The following is a 27883-nucleotide window of genomic DNA, read 5'->3' on the forward strand; positions in this document are numbered from 1 at the left end:
TCAATGTTACCATTGTCAATGTCCATGGAAGTCTGTGAAGTTGATCTTCTTAATCAAATTTTCTCTACCAATGCTCCAAATCATTGTTGATTCAAACGCACCAAGCAAATAGATAAGATCATTAAGAGTCATGTCATAGTCTTTCACATAGTAGTCCCAAAGGACACTCACTATGAGACTTAAAAAGTGATTGAAAAACTTAGTCAACATCCAACTTCCTCAAGAATTTGACACCCAACACTCCCGGCTTGTCAATATGTGACTTCATCTCCAAGATGTGAACACACATAGACCTTGCTTCCCAATAGGGCTTGAGTGACCTTGAACTTGTGGGTTAGGGAGAATAATTGGAGGAGGTGGAGGAAGTGAAGAATGATTTCCGGGACATCATCTTCATTAGGAAAGCTTGTTCCAAGAGTTTAGGGAAGATCATAATTGTCTGAACCAGACAACTTTTGGGAGATATTCAAGATAGTTGATTTAAAGTCCTTAATATAACACCCAATATGAAATATTAAGGCTAGGACCCAACACAATATTTTATAACTTGGAAGAGGGATGCCGTAATCCAAGCTATAGAATATTTGAAGGTAGGCGAATGACGATTCACCAATTTCCACCATGAAAAACGAAAAATTTTATTAAGTTTTAATTGGATTTGAAACTCCTAGATCTTTTGAGATTCATTGAACTTTTCAATGGCATGTTCCAATCTCGATTGTGTCCTCTCAAGTTTTGTGACTGGGATGTCGAGGATCACAAAACAAGGTGTGAATAACCATGTAAATATACTTGGTACCCTTAATATTTATCACTTAATCGATGTGACGGTTAACCACACGCGCTCCACCGATCCTATGATAAACATTATGTTACCCTTTGCCTACCTTGTTAAATCCAGGTTAGCGTGCCGATTAACCACACGCACTCCACTAACGACTTAAGCAAAGTGCAAAGTGTAATTTCATGGGTTAACACCAAATTCACATTTTCCTAAAGTAACTAATATTGGGAATTTATAAAAAAAAGGTTTAGTTACTTTATATTTATCATTATACTTATAATGAAAATTATAGTCCTTGTCTTATCTGTTCAGATAACGACCCTCCACCAGTCAATGAAGCAGTGGGTGAGAATGGACACCCATTAAACTGTCATTTTACAGGCAGTAACCTTATACCCCCCTTATAAACCGGCTTCATGAATGAGGCCTACTAATGGTAAGACTGGCTTTGTTCTTATACATACATACATACATACATATATATATATATATATATATATATATTATTAACTTATAATACTATGAAGTATAAGGGTTGAATTTTAACTTTTAAAATTCTAAGGGCCTAATTTGGAATTAAAGTATTCATAAGGGGAAACTTTACAAATTCCAAAACTTGAGGGCAAGTTTTAAACTATTCAAAAACTTTTAAATTCCATAAATTATGTGTTTAAAGTAGTTTTAATGAAATCTCTTCAAGTTTCATAACTTGAGGACAAGTTATGGAAGACTTTAAAACATTTAAAAAAAAATGAGACTCTCCATTTTCATAACTTATAGAAATCTTATGAGTTTTAAGAATCATAAATGTGACTTTTCATATAACTCGAGGACAAGTAACAAAAACACATTTTATGAATAACTTTTAGACCAGTTTGGATCGAAAACACATTATTACATAATTTTTCTATTAATCTAAGCAAACTCATAACAACAAGATAATTCAAATTAAACAATTTTCATGTAATTAGCCTAATCATTAAACTAATACAAAACATGAATCTATTGACAATTATCTTTTGAATTGGATTAGAATGAACATTACCACATCAAAAAACAGGTTTATAGGTTCAAAAATAGCTTAGGGTAATGATTTTAGTCCAATTCAAGCCTTAAAAGTCGAAAATATGCTGTCAGAGGCTCCTACTCATCGAGTGTATGAACCTACTCGACGAGTAGGATGAATTTCTTCAAGGACTCGGCGAGTCCAGTGCCCAGAAAGACAGAATTTTTGATTTTTAAGCTACTTCAGCAAGTATAACTTGAAAACAACCCTTGGCTCTGATACCACTAAATGGTTTAGAGCATTCTAACACTCCTATGGTGTACATGCAACCCTAAATACCTTGGATCTATATTTTCTCTAATATACATGCAAACGTGAACTTTCCAAGGTATTACCCTAACTAGCATACAACCATTGATACTTGGGTAATATAAACAAGTTAGAAGACATATCTTTCATGTAGCTTGATTCCATGGAGCTTAAGAGCCTAGTGACTCAAGTGTGACACCTCAAATGGTTCACACAACATCACCAACATCTTGGAATAACTTGAGAGAAAAGGTTCCTATGCTCAAATCGGCTAGCCCTCATGTGTACACACACTAGTGCCACTTTCTTGAGCCATGGGGTCCTTATATATTATGGCTATTAGGGTTACACCATGTAACCCATGTCTTTCCATATTCTTCATGCTCCATGGGTTAAAACCTCCATGGAGTATCCCTGGGTTACTCCATGGATTTAGCCCAACACGAAGAACTATAGATCATAAGCCCACATATATAAGAATGAATGATTTACACAATCAATCCCCATATATTTAATTAGTCTCCTTTTGATCACAAAATTAATTCCAAATTAATTCTTGATCAATACTAATTAAATGATATGATTTCATATTGATATATTATAACTTATAATATATTAACAAATCATAATTATCCTTTTCTCACAAAAGTCTATCCAAATTATTCTGATGCCATGCAACCCAAATTGACCATGCCAATCGGGTCAAGTACATACCAATTATAGTTATGGACCCAGACACTAATCCAACAGCATGTTAGTTAGGCTTCATTCTTTGGAAAAAGAAATTTGCATATATAACTAGATAAAACTTAGATCCAAAGCATTACAGTTGTATATGCACCATAGGGATGTTATAGTACTCAAAACCCATCAAGAGCAACCTATGGGATCTTCGTCCATCATTAATGTCGGGAAGGATGATGGATCTAAATCTATAGCAAAGAGGAGATACAAGAGGGTTATTCGACAACCCGACATATATGTGGGATGTGTCATTTTTGGTGATATTGACTCCATTGCTTTTCCTTTAGCAACTAGAGAAGACATTGACACTGATTAACCTCAATTGTATAAAGTTCCAGTGATGAGTAATGAAGCAAAAAATTGTGTGATGGCCATGAATGAAGAAATTCAATCATTAGAGAAGAATGAAACATGGGATCTAGTTCCATTACCAAAGGGAGCAAAACCAGTGGGACGCAAATGGATCTTTAAGAAGAAGGAAAGGATACCAGGAGTTGAACCAACTAGGTTCAAGGCAAGGTTGGTGGCAAAAAGGGTTTCTCAGAAAGAAGGGATTGATTATCATGAGGTGTTCTCACCGGTCATGAAGCACACGATAATTTGGGTTCTTTTAGCCACGGTGAGTGCATTTGATCTAGAGATTGAATAAATTTATGTGAAAACTTCATTTCTTCATGGGAACTTAGAAGAGAAAATTTATATGTCCCAGCTAGAAGGGTTCCTTGATTCTAAGAATGATCAAGTATGTTTGTTGAAGAAATCTTTGTATGGGCTGAAGCAATCTCCAAGAAAATGGTACAAGATATTTTATTCATTCATGATCTCACATGGCTATACTCAGAACCAGTTTAACAATTATGTTTACTAAAAGGAATTGTCACCAGATTCCTACATATATCTATTGCTATATGTTGATGATATGCTCATCGCAGCCAATGACATGGCTGGAATAAATGACTTGAAGGCGACCTTGAAGAATAAGTTTAAGATGAAGCATTTAGGAGCAGCAAAGAAGATACTAAGGATAGAGATTCAAAGGGATAGAAGAGAAGGGTGGTTGTATATTTCTCAACAAATGTACATTGAGAAAGTTATGTAGTCTTTAAACTGTGATCAGTCCAAACCAGTTGGAACTCCTTTGGCGGCTCACTTTAAACTTGGTCCAGATACTATACCCATAACTATTGGATAAAGGAAGTACATGGACAAGGTTCCTTATCCTAGTGTTGTTGGAAGTCTCGTGTATGTAATGTTTTGTACTAGACATGATTTGCCTCATTCAGTTAGTATTGTAAGTAGGTTTATGAGAAATCCAGGGAAGGCTCATTGGCAAGCTGTCAAGTGGATAATGCAATACTTGAAAGGAACAATGAATTTTTGCTTGGTGTATGGAGCTAATACGAAGACTGACTTGGTTGGATATGTTGACTCTGATCATGAAGGTGGTTTGTTGAAGCGCAGGTCATAGACATATTATATTTTCACTTTGTTTGGATGTGCCATCAGTTGGAAGTCAACGTTACAAGATACTATAGCTTTGTCTACAACAAAATCCGAGCACATGTCTATGACAGAACGAATAACGGAGGAGATGTGGTTACATAGGCTTATTCAGAGTCTTGGTCTGAATGTGGAGAAGTTGATATCATACTATGACAGTCAAAGCACGTTGAATCTTACAAAGAATCCTATGTATCATGATAAGATGAAGCATATTGATTTCAGAATGAATTTCATTCGTAACATTTTGGAAACATACAGGTTCTCAATTATGAATATTGATACTAAGGTGAATCCAATAGAAATGTTGAAAAATTCGTTGCCCACAGAGAATTTTAAGCTTTGCTTGGACTTGGTTGATGTTCGTAGGAGGTAAGCCCCTCCGGGGCTTGATGGTAAGAAGGTAGAGGAAGTTCTTGTTTAAGGTGGAGTTTAGAGGATACTCAAGTCAAGGTGGAGATTTCTAAAAGTGACTCAATCATTTGGAGCATTCACATGGAGCATTTGGAGAACTTGGAAGTCAATGGTGCACTTCGGGTCATGGAGCATGTGAAAAAGGAATGGGTCATCTGAGAGGAGTGGATCTCCTGACAAAGGAACGAATAAAGTGAAAAAGGAATGAATCTTCTAAAAGGGGATATCGAGCACCTGAAAGTGGAATGGAGCATCCAGTGCATGGATGTGTCATCTATGCTTGAAGTGCCATTCTAGAAGTGTCATTATAGATATAGAAGTGCCATCCATAATGTGGTAGTTCCACTCATTGTTTAGATATGGTATTTTGTAGGAAGAAGCACCACTTTGAAGGTGGAAGTGCCACTATGATTCTAGAAGTGTCGTTCTAGAGGAAGAAGTGCAAATCTAAAGAAAAAAGTGACGATGTGGTTCTAGAAGTGCGGCTCCGAAGGAGGAAGTGTCATCTCTTGAGAAGAAGTGTCATTCCTTGCACAAGAAGCGACATTCTCATGTTGATGTGTCATCTTGTTGCAAGGATGCACCACTTATGTTCCTTGATGAGTCGTATGCTATGAAGCCCCCTATGATGCTCATGAATTATCAAGGAAGCTCGGACGTTAAAGATGCTCAAGGATTATTGCTTGATGCGCCACCATGATGGTTGATATGTCATGGTGATCTTGATTTTCCACTATTGCATCATGATATTAATTATGGATCATGATGATTCATCATGTGTGTTGTTGATGCTCATGCAATGATGAATGTTCCAGAAGATGTTGCATGGCATAATATGATTGGTTGACACCTTTCATGTGCCTATGGGCCAATGGGCTAGGCCCATTATGGTTTTAGGTCTGATCCCTCAAGTATAAATAGGGATGCATGCAAGTCATTTTATATCTTGAGTATCGTGATGCAAGAGTGGAAAATCAAGATCACCTTGACCATGGACGTAGGTCACCTTGACCGAACCACATAAATATTGCGTCTTGTGTGCTTTTAGTTTCTCAAGTTATCTACTTTACTTCCTAACAATATATATAGCCTAGTAGTTGTTCAACAGAAAGATGTGATGTAAGATGAAGATAATAGCAAAATTTTAAAAACATTGGAAGTAAATCAAGTTTGGGGTTGAACTTTAAGAACATTGTTATGCATATACGATACAAAACGACGAAGTATGGAGGGTTTAGGTATCTAAGATTATATACCTTGTAGGGCATATTCATTTTTCTCATATATATATATATATATATATATATATATATATATATATATATATTGAGAGAGAGAGAGAGAGAGAGAAACAGGATCGGGTGAGGACACGTGAGGCCACCTTAAAAAAATTGAAAAAAAAATCTAAAAAAAATACAAATCATAAAATTGAGGATAGATCTATGTTCGGGAGAAAAAAATTGGAAAAAAAATTGAATCATTAAAATTGAATCATGGATCATAATGATGCAAAATAAAAAAAATAAGTTTGAATCATGGATCAATTTTAATGAGGAAATTTTTTTTCCAATTTTTTTCTCCCGGACATAGATCTATGCTCGATTTTATGATTTGTATTTTTTTTAGATTTTTTTTCAATTTTTTTAAGGTGTCCGCATGAGTCCTCACTTTAAAATAAGTCTTCACAGGAACTGGACCCTATATATATATATATATATATATATATATATATATATATATATATATATATATATATATATATATATATATATATATATATATATATAACATTTAAAAAGAACATAAATAGAATATATGATTATGAAAGATCAAGTATGATTAAGAGTCATATTAAAGTAATATTGCTAATTAACATATGATACTAATTGGCCACACTAACAACAACTTCATAACTTAATTATTTATTAGAAATTGATTTTAATAAATATTCAGTAAACTCTTATAATTAATTGGAAATTATTTATTTCTTGGAAATATTAATTTTCATTAGCACTTAACATAGTATATCATATGGTATGATTTATTAAGTCATGTATATTATTTTGGACTAGAAAGACTCTTTTGTCTTTTAACTAAACGTTAAAGTTTATATCTTATAAAGAGTTATAAGAATTTTATAAACTTCTCTTCTCTTTATATATATATATATATATATATATATATATATATATATATATATATATATAAGTTAAGCTAGTTTTTAGGAAACAATACATGCTATTTTGAATATAATAAGGGAAGATAAGAATTGCTTAAGAGGCATGGGAGACATGTAGGCTTTAGGGTATGGAGTGTCTAAAGTGTTAAGAATTCTTGGGTAATGATTTAGCTTTATGAAGGCTTTCATTCATTCATTTTTTACTCACTAAAACCGTAACTCCCTCATACTCTCTCATATTATCTCTTGCAAAGAAGTGTAAGAAGATTACTTTCTTGCACATTGCTCTCTTTAAGTCATATTTGGATATAAACTTAATGCTTAAGAGTTTTTACTAGCATCTACATCAAGTTGGTTTCATTTTTGTGTCTCAAACGTTCTCATTCTACATCAACTTCCAAGCTGCCCTAGATGACACAAAGAACTACAAAGGTTGTTATCACTTCATATTCTTCTTTGGTTCTTGTTTTAATCTTTCTACAACGTGCAAGATGATCATTGGTGGGTGTAATTTGTTATGTTATTTTTGAAAATCATAAGTTGTCCGTTTGCCATTTTACTAGTTTATGAAACTAATTTTGAAATAAAACCCAACAATGAGTATCAGAGCCACATTGCAAATTAGGTTAGATTTTATGTTTTTTTTTGGAAATTTTAGTTTTTGGAGAATATGGATAACTTGTTTTTGTATAAAAATAAGTGCATACATATTTTCTTTGACAATTTTTTAATTGTTATTATATGTGACAAAAACTTAATGTATTTTTATCACTTAAAGCTCTCTTATAAAGACAAGGGTATTTTATATTTATATGTATTTTATAGTGCATAAACAAGCCTTTGACCATTTGTGATGGTGTATATGTGGTCAGGTTAAATATGGTTTGTAATATTCTTTTATTCATAAAGTATGTAATAAAAGTAGTACTTTTTTTATTCTTGTTATCTTTATGTAGTAGATTAGTTTTAGACTAGATTCACTTTACAAAATATGTAACAAGACGAAGATGGAGGCCATTTCTTGAAGAACCATGAAGACCCACTGTTTTATGAACATTTTATAAAAGTTCATAACTTTTATAAAATTGCAACAAAGTTGGTTACCATTTCAAGTGGGAGTTTGAAGATCACATGAAGAACAAACTTTTTTGCTGGCTCACAAAAGTGTTAACTAGATCAAGGCTTGTTTATGTTAAATGCATGCTTGTATTGTTTATTTTTCAAGTAAATATTATGTATGGTTGATAATTTAGCTTTTCACAAACTCAAACTATTTTTTGGACAAAATAAACATCACATGGATTTCGTTTTCAATTTTCAAATGAGAACATAAGATATAACAAGTTATCACTTTAAAATAAAAACCATTTTATTAAAACGTTATTAATGGAAAATTTTTAAATTGTAAAATTATAAGTGTAAAATGGTGATTTTATAACTTATTCAACTCCAAAATATTAATAATAAAATGAAGTTTTATTAAGTAATAATAAGGTTCTATATAGCAAAAACTCAAACTTAATATTTGTGACATCCCCAAATTTACGGCCAGAAAAGACCGATTTGTTTATCCTTTATTTGAAAATCAAAGTATATTTTTAAAGAAATATAATGTGTAATTTGTTTCCAAAAAATATGAAAAAGAATTTATCAAAGCATTTCCGTAGAAATGTATTATATTAAAAACTTTAGGATATCATTGTTAATACAGATCAAAAGCATAAACATAAACAACATAGGCATTATAATATCTATTTATTCTAGTAGCCTATAATCCATTGATCTCTCATCAGATCATCACTCCTGTGCTCTCTTTCCACTACCTATATGTGAGAAAACTGAGTGGGTCAGGCTTGGGAGCCTGGTGAGCACATAGGGTTTTCAACCCGCAGTAAATAAGTTTATTAATTTCAACAACCAACAATAACCCGATTACCCATTCTCGTTATCCTCACTTTACATCCCTAAAACACCTATTGTAAGGGATCTAGCCTAAGGATTATCATTGGGATGGACACTATTGCTAAGGGGTTTCCTCAACAATAAATGTCCGTAAGGCAACCATGAGAGGGATAGAGTACACCGGTGAACACATCGTTCACAAACACCTACAGGTTGCGGGCCTGCTAGCGTTCCACTTGACTGTCTAGAATAGTCTGTGGTTGTCATCTATACTCTGCTAGATGATTGGATCAACAACAACATCGAGGCCTCTCATCATTTTATTTCATCACACACCAACTATTTCATCTACCCATGTTTTACCCAAACATATTTGGATATAAAATACATATACAGTTTAAATCATTTAAAACATGTATAATAGTGTTCATCTAACATAGATAACAAGTATACAGACAATATGCACACCTAGCATGTAATTTATATAAAATATTTCATATCTATGCGTAAGATGAAAATAAATATGCACTCACTTTAGTAACGGGAGTAGATAGAATCTAAAAACGGTCAACGGCTCGTGATCGTCGGGCTCGGGACGCGGAACGGCTTCAGAAAACGAGAGAGAGAAGGAAGATTTGGTGTAAGAAGTGAATGAGGTCGAACTTGATATTTATAGGCTGATTTCGGCCCATTCACGTCATGAGAATTCATTGCTCACGTCGTGAGCCATGGATGAATCACCTCGTAGCTTTGACATCAGTGTTCTAGGCTTAAATAGTGTATGTTTGACTCCTCACAACGTGAGAATTCATTACTCACGTCGTGAGCTTTTGAGTTATCGTTCCCTTAGACTTCTAGCTTCGAAATGTGACTTTTTGACTCCTCACGTCGTGAGAAAAGAGGCTCACATCGTGAGTCCAGTCAATTTAGGGTTTCTGACACGTGTCATGCTCTTAGACAGCTGTATCTTCGGAAGGTCATAACGTTTGCATACGAACTCCATTTTGACGTTATTTATATCCACGCGTAGGTGGAGACGTACTCTACAACTTTCATTTAGACTCCTAAGGATAAAAAGTAGCTTATCATAAACTAACTTTTTACGTTTCCCAGTGTTGTGCCGGTTTTGACCCGAAACTTCGACGGGTCATATCTTCTTCGTTATAACTCGGATTTCGGCGTTCTTTATATCTCCGAAATTCTTGTCCCGACAACTACAACTTTCTTCATAGATATTGGACCTATCTATTATTTTATTTTTGATGCTTATTTTTATCCTTAACTTATTATATCTTATAATTAAATATAAGGCACATAAAATCACATAATATTCAAATAATTCATATTTATTATTTCAAAGTAGGTTATAACTGTTGATCCTAACTATTACACCATTAAATTAATGCTTAGCCTAAAAACATGGGCGTTACAATATTGGATATTATCGTTAAAATTGAATCGTGTCAAAAATATTAAACCAGATTTTATATTTGAACCTTACGTGTGATTTTTTGGAAAAATGATACCATGATCAATTGGATGCATGAAGTTATGATGATATTATATGTTTTAAAACTATAATTATAAAATATAAAAAGACCATTTCAAGCCTCAAATCTATGCAATCAATTTTGAAGAACACTCGCACATCTCTTGTATGCACCAGTGGGATAAAGGATACCTAACCGCTTAGTGTTATCTTTTGATGGCCGGAGTGTATTCGCGATTTCTATAACCAAGTTATAGGCCGACTACACAAGTTTTTCAAATTGGATGATTTGATAAAAAAAAATCATTTTTTTATAAAGGATACCTAAGCAAAAGAGTTATAAGGTATAGATGGGATCAAACATGTCTAATTAAATTTTTTATTAGTGATGCCATAAATCTAGGAATTATATAGTAAGATATAGTTGATAATTGATATCTACCGGATTGGATTCAAATGGATGGGATAAAGGATATCTAACCACTTATTTGTTTTGCAACTTGGATACTAGACTTTGATAATTAACATTTTTGGAAACTAAAAGGGTATTAATTATTCAAGAGTTTAAATATTGAAAATAATAAATGAAATTTGTTAAAATTTTGTAGATGAGAACCAAATCTAATTTCACTACCATGCATCTCTTTGAATTTAAAACTCTATGAGAGATCATATGTAACGTCCCAAAATTCAAGACTAAAAATTTCTTTTAATAAAACATTACTTAAAGCAAAGTCATCAATCCAAAACATAATCAGAGTATTTATTTCCAAAACACATGTTCGTTATCAGAGTAAACATTCCCAAGCTGTCTAATCTATGGTGTGTGCCATGCAATCACCCCAAGCTCTTCCCTCCGCTACCGGAAGTACCTGAAACCAAAACTGAAAACCGTAAGCACGAAGCTTAGTGAGTTCCCCACCCTACCGCATACCATGCATAACCACATACTGCACATACTGGGCCACGCCCGCTATCCTGGGCCTCGCCCGCTACAACGGCCCCGCCTGGCTTCGAGCCCCGCTCGGATATAGATCTGTTTCACTTAGGCCTCGCCTGTCATAGGGCCTCACCCGCTAACATATAATAGCACATAAACATATCACATTACATAAGCTAAACACATACTAACGGATCTTGTCCTAAGGCCTCGCCTGTCTCTGGGCCTCGCCCTTGTCCTGTTACTGATGAGTCATGGAACCCCGTCCATACTCCTGCTGATAGTGAGGTACGGGCCCAGCCCACCCTCACTCCTTCCCTAACTTGGGCCTTGCCCCTGATCTGCTGCTAATGAGATGTGAAACACCATCCACACTCTGCTATTAGTGAGTTACGGGACCTCGCCCACACTCACCTCCCTACCAGGCACATACAAATATCACACAGACAACAAGTATAAACTATCACATAAACCATTCCTTGGGCACCCGACCGCTATCATTGGACCTCGTCCTGAAAATCATACTAGCATACTGTGCCTAGGGCTAACCCCCGGGTATTCTACTCATAACTACATGGGTCGGCATTATGGCCATAGACCCATTCACACAAAAGGGAAACTCCCCTGCACTTGTTGAACCTGCTGATAGCCCCTCTAGCTATTTCCCGACAACTTCCTGAACTCCTGCTCCACTAGCTCCCTGAGCTACCAATATTAATGCAACACTTAGTCTAACCGACCCCTGAAAGTCAACCCAGTCAACGCTGGTCAAAGTCAAAGTCCTGGTCAAGGTCAACCTTCCAGGTCAACCTACTGACTCGCCGAGTTCATAAGCTTAGAGTCCTTCCATTCGCGACTCGACTCGCCGAGTTAGTCCATGACTCGTCGAGTCTACCGATTTCCGAGTCCTACCCTGTCCGACTCACCGAGTCTCCACTCGACTCACTGATTCGAGTCTCAACTCGAAGGGTTTGGGGTTTCGCGACCTGACTCGCCGAGTCCAAGAACAGACTCGCCGAGTACAAGGCAATCCTCATCCGACTCGACGAGTTGTTCATCCCACTCGTCGAGTTGCTCCTAATGTTCATGCTACTCGCCGAGTCCATTCAGATCTTCATACATGTAGAGGACTTTTGAGTCATGCATGGACTCCAAACTGTAGATCTACCCTTCCCAAGCCTATTCCTCACGTAAAGTTGCAAACTTTACGTGTAGAGAAGGAGATCTAGGCTAAATACACCATAAAATAGGGTTTAAGTCAAGGAGGCTCCATAATCAGCTCAAGGGCAGTTACTTTATGCTTCACAAGGCCAAAATGTGTTTAGATCCGAAGTAGCAACTTCATATCTGGCTTCTAACTCAAAATGGATAACTAATCATGGTTAAAAAGCCCCAAAACTCACAACTAGAATAGATCTAAATGAAGGAAATGACTTAGTACCTTCAATAACTCAGAAAGGTTCCACAAACTCCAGATGTAAGGCCAATCCTTGAAGCTTCAATGATTCCCCTCTTTCTTCTTCCTTTAAATCTCCTAAAAATGGCTTGGAAGCTTGAATGAGCAACAATGGGGCTTAGGGTTCGGTGTTCTGGGTGAGAGAGGCAATAAAGGAACCCTAGGGGAGAGAATGAGACATTTAAATAGGCTCCAAGTCCCGGATTTAGGGTTTTCCTCGTTCAGACCAGACTCGCCGAGTCTCCTTGGCCGACTCGCCGAGTCGGTCACTTACTCCCTGACCCGGATCCCGCTCGGACTCGCCGAGTTCCTCCTTGGACTCGACGAGTCGTCCCTTAAAAATAGGGTTTTCTTTCCGTTCTTGGCCTTCCTGACTTTGGGTGTTACAACTCTCCCCCACTTAAACTAAACTTCATCCTCGAAGTTTGCTATGGCCCACTGCCCGCGATTTGCCTCCAATACCCTACTAATTATTCCAACACCAGCTGCCTACCTTCGTTGGTCTTCCGCCCAGTCATTCTGATTAACATCAATCCTTGCGGATAATAATCTCGGGTCAACCCTGACCCTGAACATTCTGGAAACAAAACTTACTCAACCGACAATCCTTCTGGTACTCTCCAAGTACTGCACTAACCCGTAGGGGTTCACTCCTTCTTTCCTTGCGCGATTTCCTTGCCTTCCCAAGGCAATGCTCCGTACCAACTATTTCCTCTGCCACTGTGAAGATCCTATCTTCACCAAATCCATCACTCCCGATACCTCCAGTACGGGTTATTATCGCCAGTATCCACTGGGCAATTCTTTCTACTATAATTTGATGTCGAGCACCCCACGATCAACTAACTGAATTCCACCATACACTGCATACCCGCACTGCTACTGGCTAAAAGTTTTGTTATTCCTCATCTGTCTTCCGGATGAACGGAGACCACTCTGGTCCCTACCAACCTATCAATATCTGGATTACCGACTCCCACCGGTGGCTAGTCCCAACACAACTCCTAGTCACTCCCAGCGACTTCCGAAGAAACTTTGACCACCTATAACTGCTCAATCTTTTCTGCCATACATGCACTACAATTCCTTGGATCCTCGACCCCCCCTCCCCTCCCTATTTGACACTAAGGTCCCTACCAGGTCCCACCTGTGCTGCTAAAACTCACGGGCCTCGCCCACGGGTCTCACCCGCCTCCATCCTTCTAGTCCTACTTGTCTAACCACTCTCGCTCGGGCCTTGCCCACGGGTCTCACCCAACCATACTACTGAGCAACCCTGCTCTCAGGTCTCACCTATAATGTTACTCTCATACAGGCCTCGCCCACGGGTCTCACCCAACTATATCCTAGAGCGGCCTCTTCCAAGGTCTCACCTCTCTAGGGCTATACAGGCAAACTCCCTACTATTCTCATCCATTACCCATTCCTGATCCCTATCTGATCACTAGGAGGTAAGGGCCTCACCCCAACTCCGCTAACGAGGCTACTATGGAATTGTACGGCTTACCCGCAGTCTTACATCACATTTTATCTCGGACTGCTAGTGAATGCTACGGCTGCCCCGTAGTCTTATAACACCTTCCACTACTGACCGCTGCTGGAGAAAGTTGCGGCTCTCCCACCGTTCTACCATGCTCTACATGCTGCCTCTGCCACTGTCTACTAACACGAAAGCATCCCATGCTATCTGTCCTCAAGATCTTCATTCCGACTCTCTTGAGTCCTACAGGCGATCCACCAACCTGAATTCCCAACCACATACTAACCATCACCAATACACGCACTAGCTGAGGGGGAGTTTCTAAAACTCCCAACCCTGAACATCTCAATCCATAAAACGTTGTACCACTTCTTTTCCTTCTCGGAGGTCGCGCACTCATTCTGGATCTGTGTGCTCTTACCTTTGCACGCTCGGAGGACTCTCTCCCACTTCGATCCTGCTTAACCCTTGCTGCTTAATGCTCGAAAAGAAATCCCAATCCTCGCTACCATTCCATAATCAACCTGCTGAGGAACCCCAAGCTTACCATAGCTAGGGATCTAACCAATCCATTTCTAAAATTATACGGCTCCGAACTAGCGAGACATACCAAGTCCCTCCCAGGCATGCTATAGTTACTGCATCCTAAGCAACCTTCTCTAATAGAGCACATCCCTTAACTACCATTCCAATATCCAAGGTATTTAGATGTCATACAACTCGATCAAGATCAAGCCGCACAAAAATAAGATACTCATACCGATAATGATGCATAACCATAACAATAATCATGCACAAATAAAAGAACTGAAAACGGAATTCGCATACCTGCAACGTCCGATGCTGCTCGCGCCTCCAAAGTAGTCATCTGAAAAGCCCTGCCTCCTACCGCAGGTGCCTCTGCACGGCCCTGACGGCCGTCTTTGATCCTCAAAGTTGCAGGGGCAGGTGCCATCACCTGTCCTGCTGAAAACAAACTAGGGCACTGGGCCTTCTTGTGGCCCTGCTGATTGCAGTGAAAACATATCAAGTCGGATCCCTGAGTGGTGGTAACAGTACAATCCCTGCTAAAATGACCAGTCCGACCGCACTTGAAACAGCCAGACTCACCACCGCTACCACCCCTGCATGCGCCCCCGTGCGCCCTGCCACACTTCCCGCATCGGCTGCGATCCTGATAATCCCTCGATCTCGAATCCGATCCCTTGGGCCTTTTGCCCGAGCTCACGGCTACCTGAACCTCATCCGGCTTCCTCTTCCGGATCTACTCCAAATCAATTTCCCTCTCTCTGGCCCGAGAAATCATATCTTCCAGCGTCTTACAGCCGGACCTGCTCACGAACTCCCTGATGTCAGCCCTCAACATCTCATGATATCGTGCCTTCTTCATCTCCTCATCCGCGACATACTGCGGTACAAGAAGAGCCCTCTCCCTAAATTTGGCAGTGATCTCCGCCACAGTCTCAGTGGTCTGCGTCAAATCCTGAAACTCCCATGCCAATTGCTGCACCTCAATAATTGGCAAAAACTCTGCCCTGAACCTAGCCGAGAAATCGCTCCAATTCATCGCGTCCAACGCGACATCATCCCCCAAAGCATGACCAACCTCCTCCCACCAATCCCTCGCTCTATCCTTCAGAAGACAGGAAGCGAGTCTGACCTTGTCCCCCTCAGGACACCGACTCGTATGGAATGCATTGGCAACATCGGCCAACCATCTGCTGCTGGCGATGGGGTCCCTAACCCCATGATAATCTGGTGCCCCGCAAGCCCTAAACTCTCGAAATGTCAAGGTACGCGCTCCCATCAAAGCCATCATCTCGGTACGGAAGGCTCCCAGCCTCTCATCCAAAATCTCCAGTATACCCTCCTTGACCGTGCCAAAGATCACAGGAGTCTGGTCTAGTGTGCTGAGCGTAACCTCAGCTGATATCAACTCCCTCATGCGCTCCTCGAGCTGCTCGGCTCCTGAACCCGAGCCTGATCCCTCTCCGGCGCCTGGTCCGCCTACTGGTCTCTCTCATAACGTCACCATGCTTAAAATATAATACATCCTCTATCAGAATACTTATCACTGCTGCGAGACCAAACACACCCTACCAGGTTCCTGGTCTTGTCTCGGCCTTTCCTGAATCGAGTACGGATCCTCTGCTTTCAGTAGTACGGGCCCATACTACCTTCCACATCTATCCGTACTTTCCTCATGAATTGCTTCGACTCCACCAGGTCCCTTACCCACTACTACCGCTCCCAACACTATCTCATCCTAGGCTTACCCTAGGGAAATCCCTGACTTGACTCAAACCAGTCCTCAGCTACTGAAGATCTCCTTGTGATGCCAATTAGCCATTACCTGGATACCATCACATGTGACGAGGCTCAGATAATCCTTCGAGTAAAAGACTCGTCCCTACAACGGTTGGACTCAAACGAGAGCTGCTAAATAGGGCCAAATCCAGCACTCTGAGATTATTCAACCCTGATCACGTGTGACATGACGTATCCACCTAATGGCTAGCTCCCATCACTCGGAATCCCGTATTGCACAAAGCAAGCAGTATTCAGACAAGGGGAAAATCTAACCATAACATACTCAAGCAATCATATCCACATAACAAGAATCTGAACTAGCATGCAACACAAACTCATAACGCAAGCATAACCTAAACAGGCTATCCTACTACTGTCTAATCAGCACTATCATGCAGCTCAAAGCACATATAATAGGCACATAAGGCATCCTCCCTAGATCCTTAGTCCTAATCTAGCATGTTGTTCTACAAACTGATAATCATAACATAAACTTGTATGGGTATTTTGGGGTACTTACTTGAGCTCGGTTGATTGCATGCACCACACCCTTTTTCTTATCAAAATTCTTTTCTTTCTGAATTCTTTTCGCTTTTCTAAAATTGTTTCATTTCTAAAACTCTTTTTACAAAACTTGTCCTTTCATTTTGAAAACTTTTATCCCAATCCCTTAGTTTGAGTTTAGACACACTCGAGGGTATGTCCGAATCCCTCAAACAAAGGCTCTGATACCAACTTGTAACGTCCCAAAATTCAAGACTAAAAATTTCTTTTAATAAAACATTACTTAAAGCAAAGTCATCAATCCAAAACATAATCAGAGTATTAATTTCCAAAACACATGTTCGTTATCAGAGTAAACATTCCTAGGCTGTCTAATCTATGGTGTGTGCCATGCGATCACCCCGAGCTCTTCCCTCCGCTACCGGAAGTACCTGAAACCAAAACTGAAAACCGTAAGCACGAAGCTTAGTGAGTTCCCCACCCTACCACATACCATGCATAACCACATACTGCACATACTGGGCCACACCCGCTATCCTGGGCCTCGCCCGCTACAACGGCCCCGCCGCTCCAGGCCCCGCCTGGCTTCGAGCCCCGCTCGGATACATATCTGCTTCACTTAGGCCTCGCATGTCACAGGGCCTCGGCCACTAACATATAATATCACATAAACATATCACATCACATAAGTTAAACACATACTAACGGATCTTGTCCTAAGGCCTCGCCTGTCTCTGGGCCTCGCCCTTGTCGTGTTACTGATGAGTCATGGAACCCCGTCCATACTCCTGCTGATAGTGAGGTACGGGCCTAGCCCACCCTCACTCCTTCCCTAACTTGGGCCTCGCCCCTGATCTGCTGCTAATGAGATGTAAAACACCATCCACACTCTGCTATTGGTGAGTTACGGGACCTCGCCCATACTCACCTCCCTACCAGGCACATACAAATATCACACAGACAACAAGTATAAACCATCACATAAACCATTCCTTGGGCACCCGCCCGCTATCATTGGACCTCGTCCTGAAAATCATACTAGCATACTGTGCCTAGGGCTAACCCTCGGGTCTTCTACTCATAACTACATGGGCCGGCATTGTGGCCGTAGACCCATTCACACAAAAGGGAAACTCACCTGCACTTGTTGAACTTGCTGATAGCCCCTCTAGCTGTTTCCCGACAACTTCCTGAACTCCTGCTCCACTAGCTCCCCGAGCTACCAATATTAATGCAACACTTAGTCTAACTGACCCCTGAAAGTCAACCCAGTCAACGCTGGTCAAAGTCAAAGTCCTGGTCAAGGTCAACCTTCCAGGTCAACCCTACTTGCCGAGTTCATAAGCTAGAGTCCTTCCTTTCGCGACTCGACTCGACGAGTCAGTCCATGACTCGTCGAGTCTACCGATTTCCGAGTCCTACCCTGCCCAACTCACCGAGTCTCCACTCGACTCACTGATTCGAGTCTCAACTTGAAGGTTTTGGGGTTTCGCGACCTGACTCGCCGAGTCCAAGAACAGACTCGCCGAGTACAGGGCAATCCTCATCCGACTCGACGAGTTGTTCATCCCACTCGTCGAGTTACTCCTAATCTTCACGCTACTCGCCGAGTCCACTTAAAGGACTCGTCGAGTCCATTCAGATGGTCATACATGCAGAGGACTTTTGAGTCATGCATGGACTCCAAACTGTAGATCTACCCTTCCCAAGCCTATTCCTCATGTAAAGTTGCAAACTTTACGTGTAGAGAAGGAGATCTAGGCTAAATACACCATAAACTAGTGTTTAAGGCAAGGAGGCTCCATAATCAGCTCAAGGGCAGTTACTTTATGCTTCACAAGGCTAAAATGTGCTTAGATCCGAAGTAGCAACTTCAGATCTGGCTTCTAACTCAAAATGGATAACTAATCATGGCTAAAAAGCCCCAAAACTCACAACTAGAATATATCTAAATGAAGGAAACGACTTAGTACCTTCAATAACTCAGAAAGGTTCCACAAACTCCAGATCTAAGGCTAATCCTTGAAGCTTCAATGATTCCCCTCTTTCTTCTTCCTTCAAATCGCCCAAAAATGGCTTGGAAGCTTGAATGAGCAACAATGGGGCTTAGGGTTCGGTGTTCTGGGTGAGAGAGGCAATAAAGGAACCCTAGGGGAGAGAATGAGACGTCTAAATAGGCTCCATGTCCCGGATTTAGGGTTTTCCTCGTTCAGACCAGACTCGCCGAGTCTCCTTGGCCGACTCGCCGAGTCGGTCACTTACTCCCTGACCCAGATCCCGCTCGGACTCGCCGATTTCCTCCTTGGACTCGACGAGTCGTCCCTTAAAATTAGGGTTTTCTTTCCTTTCTTGGCCTTCCTGACTTTGGGTGTTACATCATAACATTCGACGGGTATAATATCATTGAATGGACTCTTTCCTTGAAAGAGAATCTCGAGAGATATGAGAAATTGTATATCATTAAAGTCCTTATTCCTAAACCACCTTCTTTTTATGATTTACCTATGCATGATGTATGGTGGATACACAAATGTGGTTCTGATGATGTGTGTGAGACTATTATGGGTACAGCCATTCCTGACTTTTGGAAAGAGTTGGAAGGCTTGGATGCATTTCATATGTATCATTAAGTTACAAAGATATTCCAAACATCCAGTGACATCTAGTATGAACCAGTTTAAACATTGGAAGAAACTAAGGCTGAAAAGAGTCACCCCGTATACTCTAAGCAGCCTCAAGTTGATGGAAGGAACACCTTTAGGCCTAAGAAATCCAAGAAGGCCCACATTGATGTATCTTGTTTTTTTATGGAGAAACTGGACATTGGAAAAGGAACTACTCCTCTTATCTGGAAAGGAAATCTGGAAGAGACTAGTACTTCAGGTATCTACTAGATAAAACTCATACTTTTCATATAACACTTAAGTCACGAAAGAACATTAATCATATTCTACAAGATATTTAACTATACCTACAGTAAAGTTAAATATGGATATGATAATATTCACAGAATTCATACAAATTAAGTTTAGTCGAACCCACTAATAAATTCCTTCTTCTGAGCTAAGTATAAATGGTCAGACTTTACCTACAAGACTTTATTATTTTATAAATGGGATTTTGATTTGGATTTAGTATTTGGATATTGGAACATTGTAACAACAACTATTATATAATGTTTTGATATACTGGGATATGATCATAACATCAATACTTGTTGTGTTCTATATTAACATGTTTAATCCATGAATAATCTTATTATTCTAAAAGTTCATTGTATGTTATAATTTTGGGAGCAATTATGAAGTAATACTAATATGAATTCGATTGGTTTACTTTAACCAGATGAAAGTAGGTCATGGGTTGTAACCAAGTTTCATAGATACTTATCATAGAACTAGTATTCAACTGACCTGCATCAAGATCACCTCATGGATCGCTATCATGAGTGATAACTGATTAAAAGGTACTATCTTTGTATCCTTAACTAGGTATAGTGTGAACTATGCAAGAGGCTTATGTAGTCAAGAGGGATTTGTTGCTCTTATGTGTTAAGAGTTAGACATCTAAGGCGCCTTACTAAAAGTTTAACACCTAATGAGATTGACCGCGATCTGTATTTCATGTTCAACATGATGTATGTAGAAAATGGATAATTGATAAACTTACCTTATGTACCAATTGTAGTTTTGAGCTTTTTGGGAATTAGGCGTTAATAGAGTGTCACAAAGTTATATATTGTTGGGGAAGTGAAATGTTGGTAGACATTCATCATTGTCTATATTAGTCTAATATGAGTCTTATGCAAGTGGGAGATTGAAAGATCTAGTATGATCAAGAGTCATATTAAAGTGATATTGCTAATTAACATATGATACAAATGGGTTATATTAACAACAACTTGATACAATTGATTATTTATTAGAAATTGATTTTAATAAATATTCAATAAACTCTTATAATTAATTGGATATTATTTATTTCATATTAATTTCATTAACAAGTAACATAATATATCATATGATATAATTTATTAAGTCATGTATATTATTTTGGACTATAAATACTCTGTTGTCTTTTAGTTAAATGTTAAAGTTTATATTTTATAAAAAGTTATAAGAATTTTATAAATTTCTCTTCTCTTTATATATATATATATATATATATATATATATATATATATATATATATATATATATAAAGAGATAAGCTAATTTTTAGGAAACACTACATGGTCTTTTGAATATAATAAAGGAAAATAAGCATGGCTTAAGATACATAGGAGACATGTAGGCTTTAGGGTATGGAGTGCCTAAAGTGTTAAGAGCTTTTGGGTAATGATTTAGCTTGATGAAGACTTTCATTCATTTATTTTTTTACTTACCAAAAATGTAGCTCCCTCGTACTCTCCCATATTCTCTCTTGCAAAGAAGTGTAAGAAGATTATTTGCTAGTGTTTTGCTCTCTTTAAGTCATATTTGGATAAGAACTTACAGTTTAAGAGTTTTGACTAGCATCTACATGAACTTGGTTTCACGTTGGTGTCTCAAAAGTTCCCCATTCTCCATTAACTTCCAAGTCTCCAAAGAAGACCCAAAAAACTACAAATGTGGTTATCTCTTCATCTTCTTCTTTGGTGCTTGTTTAATGTTTCTAAAACTTGCAAGATGATCGGTGGGTATAACTTGTTATGTTATTTTTGAAAATCACAAGTCTTCCATTCACCATTTTACTAGTTTATGAAACTAATTTTGAAATAAAACTCTACAAATTAATCATTTTTGCATACAGACATTGTTTTTGAATGAATACATATAATATGAAAAAAAAAATACTTAGGTAAAAACATAAAAAAATTATAAACTTAAAACCTGTTATGATGGATAAAAAGAATAAAACCAAATATTTTTAGCAAATATCATGTTATTAATGAACATAATAAGAAGGTATAATAAGATAAGAAGGTGTGTCTAAGTTAATTGGAGTCACTCGGCTAACCTAGTACCGTCTAATCATTTTTAAAACATTGATATAAAATTATTTCGCTAAAAGAAGTTGAATAAATATATGTCGCGAAAAAAAGTTTTATGTACATTATACGAAGTCACGAACCACAAGATCAGTTGGTACGGACATAGACGGCTCGTTTTTTCCCTTCAGTCGTAGTGTTTTTATCACGCCTACCCAAAAAATTTGATCCCACGTGTCAAACTTGTAACCATGTTTGCTTGAAGATGAGCCCCTCCACCTTTTCATCCCCACGAAATAATAATAAAAACAAAACGTTATTTAAATTTAATATCTAGTTTTTCTATAACACAAAAAAGTTTGAAGATAAGCAACTTGTGGAAGGCTTGTGGCACACACCAGTTGTATTATCTCCATATACTTTGATCGATTCCTTCATCCTCACAGAAACCACTCAACCAAAAACTAAAAACTTAAGTTTCCAAAAATGGCTTCCTTGAACATGTTCCTTGCTCCGGCCACCATATCGACGACCGTCAGCAGCAGTACTAGCAGCATCACCACCACCACCACCAGCATCGCCACCACAAGAGCAAGAAGAGTACAGACCTTCGCTACAGCTGCAAAAGGTTCCGGTGGAAGCAGTGAGGAGAAGGGGTTTTTCGATTTTCTTATGGGTGCACTGGTGAAGTTCGATCAGCTGGTGGAGACTGATCCAATTCTCCAGAAGGTGGAGGGCAAGAGTGGTACCACCACCATTTCCAGTAAGAAGACCACGACTTCGGCGGCGCCACCAAAGAAGGATGCTGGAAGCGGTGGCTTTGGTGGCCTTGGTGGATTCTTTGCTAAGAAATGATATGTGGATTCTATCATGTTAGTTCGGAATTTTTATAAAATTCAGTATAATATCGCATTTTAATATTTGATTATAAAAATATAATCTGTCCAAAGCACATTAAAGAATTATGCATTTCTCGATTTTGCTATATATACCTTTACATCTGCACATTGAGCATTGTTACCTCTTGTTAAGAATCATCTACAATACTTTGTCTTTTAGTGATGGATCTTAAAAAATTTCACTTGATATGGCCAGGGACATAAAATTAGAGCATATAAATAATAGGCAAACTACATATCTCCATGATGTTGGGGAATATAGAACTTAGAAAAGAACTCTAACTTGAATTTTTGACATTTTTGGTCGTTTAAATTATATATTGTGTAATGGTTCCCATCCCTTCCAGTTAGGATCATTTGTTAATTCAGGTAAAATTCTATTAACACCATGTTACCAAGAAAAATAAAAGAGATAAATAGAAATAGTTAAAAGGAAAAATAAATTAGTGTTACTTTTTTTTTTTTTTTTAATAAAAGGAATGGGAAGGAAGTTGAAAGTTAACCTCCCCTCCTAACTTCCCTTCAATTTTGGAAGGATTTTGAGAAAAAAAAATATATATTTTAATTTTCTTTTCATTTCTCTTTAAGAACATATTTTTTTTTTTCTTTTGTCTTCTTTATTTCTCTAATTATCTTATTTCGCCTTCTTTTTTTTACTAAAACTAAAAAAACAAGATGTTAAATGAACAATTTATAACAATGTACCTATAATTATTTTTTTTATAAAATCACATAAATAGTCTCTGTAGTTTGGTATAATATACTACTTTGGTCCAACATTTTTTTTGTTAAACAACTCTTCCTTGTGGTTATCGTTTATTACAATGCCTATCCCTTGAGCAGGCGTCATCTGAATGTTGTTTTCTTCCTCTCACATGCATACCATGTGAGAGTATATTTGTCCAAAAAATTAGCTCGTATTCTCTTACATTTAAAAAACCATATTTATCCCCTGTCCCTAAACGTGTCAATCGTGTCCTGTCATGCATATTTGTGTCTTGTCGAAACTGATGAGTTTTATAAGTTATCAAAAATATTTAAAGCAGAAAATCTTAACATTTAAATTCACATGCAACCTATAAAGTATCTATATTTTTTCTAACTAATAACAACATACTATGAACTTCAAGAACCCTAAAGGAACTCTATGAAAATCGAAATTCATAAATTAGGGTTTACATATCTTTAGATTTATTATAGCAAATAAATCTTTGATCATTTCCTTTGTGTCTTTAGAAAGCAAGCATCAAAAGTATGATGCCTATAATAGTTCACACCTAAAACCCTAAAAACCCTAGAGTGAACAGGAGAGATATGAAAGGGGTATAAACTTTATTCCTAAGCTTGTAGGTAAAGGTATGAATGGAATTTATTGATCTTGGGTCATATTTATAATTTATGTAACTTACAGGCAAAACCAGATTTGAATTACTTAAATAACAGATTTAATTCAAATTCAAATCAATTCCTTATTAGCATCCAGGAGACTTATGGAAACCCTAGAAGAGCTCTCAAAACCGTTCACCCTTAGATGGTTGTAAAATTGTTTCTTTTGTTCAACTATTGAACAATCAAAATTCACTCATTGCATATTTAATTAATTCCAATTAATCTCGAATTAATTTCAGATTAATTTTGATTAATAATTAATTAATTATACTTGATTTCTTATTAATTTATTAAACATATAAAGTAACAAATCAATTATTTAACTATTGATCTCATTTTAATTTATTAATCACATAATAAGTTAACAAATCAACTATCTATTTCCAATAAATATATTAATCGCATAATATATTAATAAATCTTTTTCTCTTTTCTCTCTCTCTCTCTCTCTCTCTCTCTCTCTCTCTCTCCCCCAATATCATTCATAGTTATTTATGGTTATGAGGGCAACCAAAAAAGAACTTTGCTTTTATTTGCAAGTTTATACCAATTTAGGTATGAACTTAGACACCTTAATCCAATAGAAAAAATATATGAGTTGAAAGTGTTTAACCTTAACCTAGCCTGTTTAATTAACGTATCGTGTTGTGTCAACTCGTTTGTTTTTGTGTCAGATTTCGTGTTAGGGGTATACCTTGAAATATGTCATGTCATGTGAGGTTGAAACACTAAACATGTTGAAAGAGTATGAGTTGTTAGGCTGAAAGGAAAAAGTAATAGTTGGAGGCGGAAAGATAAAGCTATAACAAATTTAGATGACAAAATGTAAAGAGTAGGATATGGGGAGGCGGAAGACAAGATCATGAGGATGAGAGGGTGGTCAAAGGCATTGTGTAGTTTAGGAGAGAACGGAAAAACCGAAAATGAAGTCTTGATCTAGAAGGTTAAGTCATTTCCACATTACAAAACGAATTAATCAAAAGGTTTTCTTTTACTTATGGTTTTGGATCTTTCTAGTTTATTTAAAGAATTCGACAAACTTGCATATAAATAAAAGAGTCATATTCGACCTCTCAACCGTAACCTTACACGTTTAATTTTTATGTTATGTTGTGTCAAGGCGCTTATTTAAACGGGTTGAAATATCTTATCCAAACTCGTTTATTTCGTGTTGGATTCGTGTCGTGTCAGTTTTTGTCACCTCTACCCCTTCCATCATCACTCTCACCTCCAATATCTCTCGGATTTTCTTTTCTTTTAAATCGAAGACAACAATGGTGATTTGCTTTTCTAGACGAAGGTTTATAATCTTTACATCTTGACAAACAACAACCCGGGATGAAGGATATAGTCGTGCTTTAGAAAATAATCAAAGTTCCCATTTATTGGATGGGTAGACCCACTAATATGTCATAGATCAATGAAATCATACATGGATTGTTTGAGGTTAAGGAACATGATAGACAAATCTCTTAAAAAGGCTTTTATGAACCAATGACAAGATTTTATACTTATAAAGTTGTCTTATTTTTTGTATTGTGTATTATTTATGTTTTTTTTTTGGTCTTGTATTAACATTTTGAAACCTATATTGTGATTGTTGGGTTTTTATTCAAAAATAATCAAATTATAGTCTAAAATTTGACGTAAGTAGCAATAGAAACATTTTATAAATTAAATAAACTAAACCATTTTAACCCACCAATGATCATTTTGCAAAGACTAAAAAGATTAAACATAATCAAAGAAGAAGAAAGTATAAGAACATTTGAAGACTTTGGTTCCTTTTGGTAATTAGGAAGTTTATGAAGATGACTTCAAAACTCTAAGTAGAAGTTCTCTATAATGTATCCACCAAACAAGAGTTGAACCACCAAAATATGCTATTATACACTTGTATAAAGTTGTTCTTAAGATTTAAGACTCATACCAAATAAGTGCTTAACATTAGAGCCTTCATTTCTAGCATCAAATTGAAGGAAGAAGAAAGGAATGACAACATGTAAAATCCAAATTTTTCCTGCCATTTTATGGTGAGAATAGTGAGTAAACCACTAGCCAAAACTCATCTCTTAAGCCTTTATTTTATACCACCACTTAGTACAAAAGGAGGACATAAAATAATAGAAGCATGAAGTTTTCTTAAAAGCATGGCATGAGGTAATAAACAAATCAAAAGGCATGTCTAACACCATCATTTCATATAAGTCAAAGGATACAAAAAATGAAATGCTCTTTACTTTATTCAACTAGCTAGTTACATATGTTAATTTGATGTTTACTTAAAGTGCCCCCTCATTTGTACATGACATAAATAATCATACAATATGATAATTCACTAGATTTATTCTCTTTATTTTTATTTCCTAAAAATAACATTTCTTAATATGTTGGTAAAATATTATTTCCCAAAATAATGTTTTTCCAATTAAATACAAGTGTTAATATTTATTAATAATCAAAATTACTCTAATAAATAATCAATTATTGGTAACTTGCTATAAGGTGTGACCCTATAGGATCATATGTTATTACTAATATCATTATATAATGATGTGACATCCTTATATTAACGGCTCGAAAATGACCTTTTCTTTATGCTTATTTTAAAACAAAGTATTGTTTATGTTCTGAAATTTGTCCCATAAAATAATTTCTGAATAAATGTTTTTCGTTGATTATGCAAAAACTTGGGATATCATAAACGATACAAGAAACATAAACATAAACATAGTGATTATAGGCCTTACAATATCTTATTATACTAATGGCCTATATCTCCTCGAATCTCTCATTAGATCACTATCCATGTACCTTTTTACCAATACTTGTGATACAAAGAAATTGAGTGAGTTAGGTTGGGAAACCTTATGAGCAAATAGGTTTTCAATCCACAATATTATAACCTTTAATTATGTATTTTTCAGCGATCAAATAACCCAGTTACTCATTCTGATTATCTTCACTTCCTAATCCTAAAACAATGATCTTGAGTGATCTCTCCTTAAGGATCTTTATCAGTAGTAGGAGTTGTTTATACTTTCCTAGGTGACTAGGCACAATAGTACCATAGTACAATAGGTGAGCACAATAATATGATAGTACTTTGGTAACAGCACAACAGGTCACAACTTATTATTCCGCACAACCTTTTTCTTACTATTACTTTTCTAAATAACTAGGAACAACAATATAATAGTACTTGAGGTGAGCACAACAATACAATATTACTTTGGGTAAGCACAGCAGTAGGATAGTACTTCAGGTAAACACAACATTATGATAGTACTTTGGGTGAGCACAACAGTACGATGATACTTTGGGTAAACACAATAGTACGATAATACTTTTCGTGAGCACAACAGTACGATAGTACTTTGGGTAAGCACAACAGTATGATAATACTTTGGGTGAACACAACAGTATGATAATATTTTGGGTAAACACAACGGTACGATAGTACTTTGGGTAAACACAACAGTACATTAGTATTTTGGGTAAGCACAATAGTACGTTAATACTTTGGGTAAACACAACTTATTATTTCGCACAAACTTTCACTAACCTATCACAGCCTCTAATTTATTATTTCACACAACCCATCACAAC

General features: G+C 37.1%; 1 protein-coding gene across 1 annotated transcript; it reads left to right on the plus strand.

The window, feature by feature from the left end:
- The first annotated feature begins 22336 nt into the window (after positions 1 to 22336).
- On the plus strand, positions 22337 to 22973 carry LOC145070001 (thylakoid soluble phosphoprotein). Its single transcript, XM_079016923.1, has one exon. It carries the CDS (start codon positions 22473 to 22475, stop codon positions 22839 to 22841), a length of 369 nt encoding a protein of 122 aa, XP_078873049.1. The 5' UTR covers positions 22337 to 22472; the 3' UTR covers positions 22842 to 22973.
- The last annotated feature ends 4910 nt before the right edge of the window (positions 22974 to 27883 follow it).

This window comes from Lactuca serriola, chromosome 8 (genome assembly GCF_051521515.1).
Source record: "Lactuca serriola cultivar US96UC23 chromosome 8, Lser_US96UC23_V15, whole genome shotgun sequence".
NCBI lineage: Eukaryota > Viridiplantae > Streptophyta > Magnoliopsida > Asterales > Asteraceae > Lactuca > Lactuca serriola.

Bases quoted from the DNA above. Each gene is read 5' to 3' on its own strand.
- LOC145070001 (XM_079016923.1), top strand. From the start codon at position 22,473: ATGGCTTCCTTGAACATGTTCCTTGCTCCGGCCACCATATCGACGACC.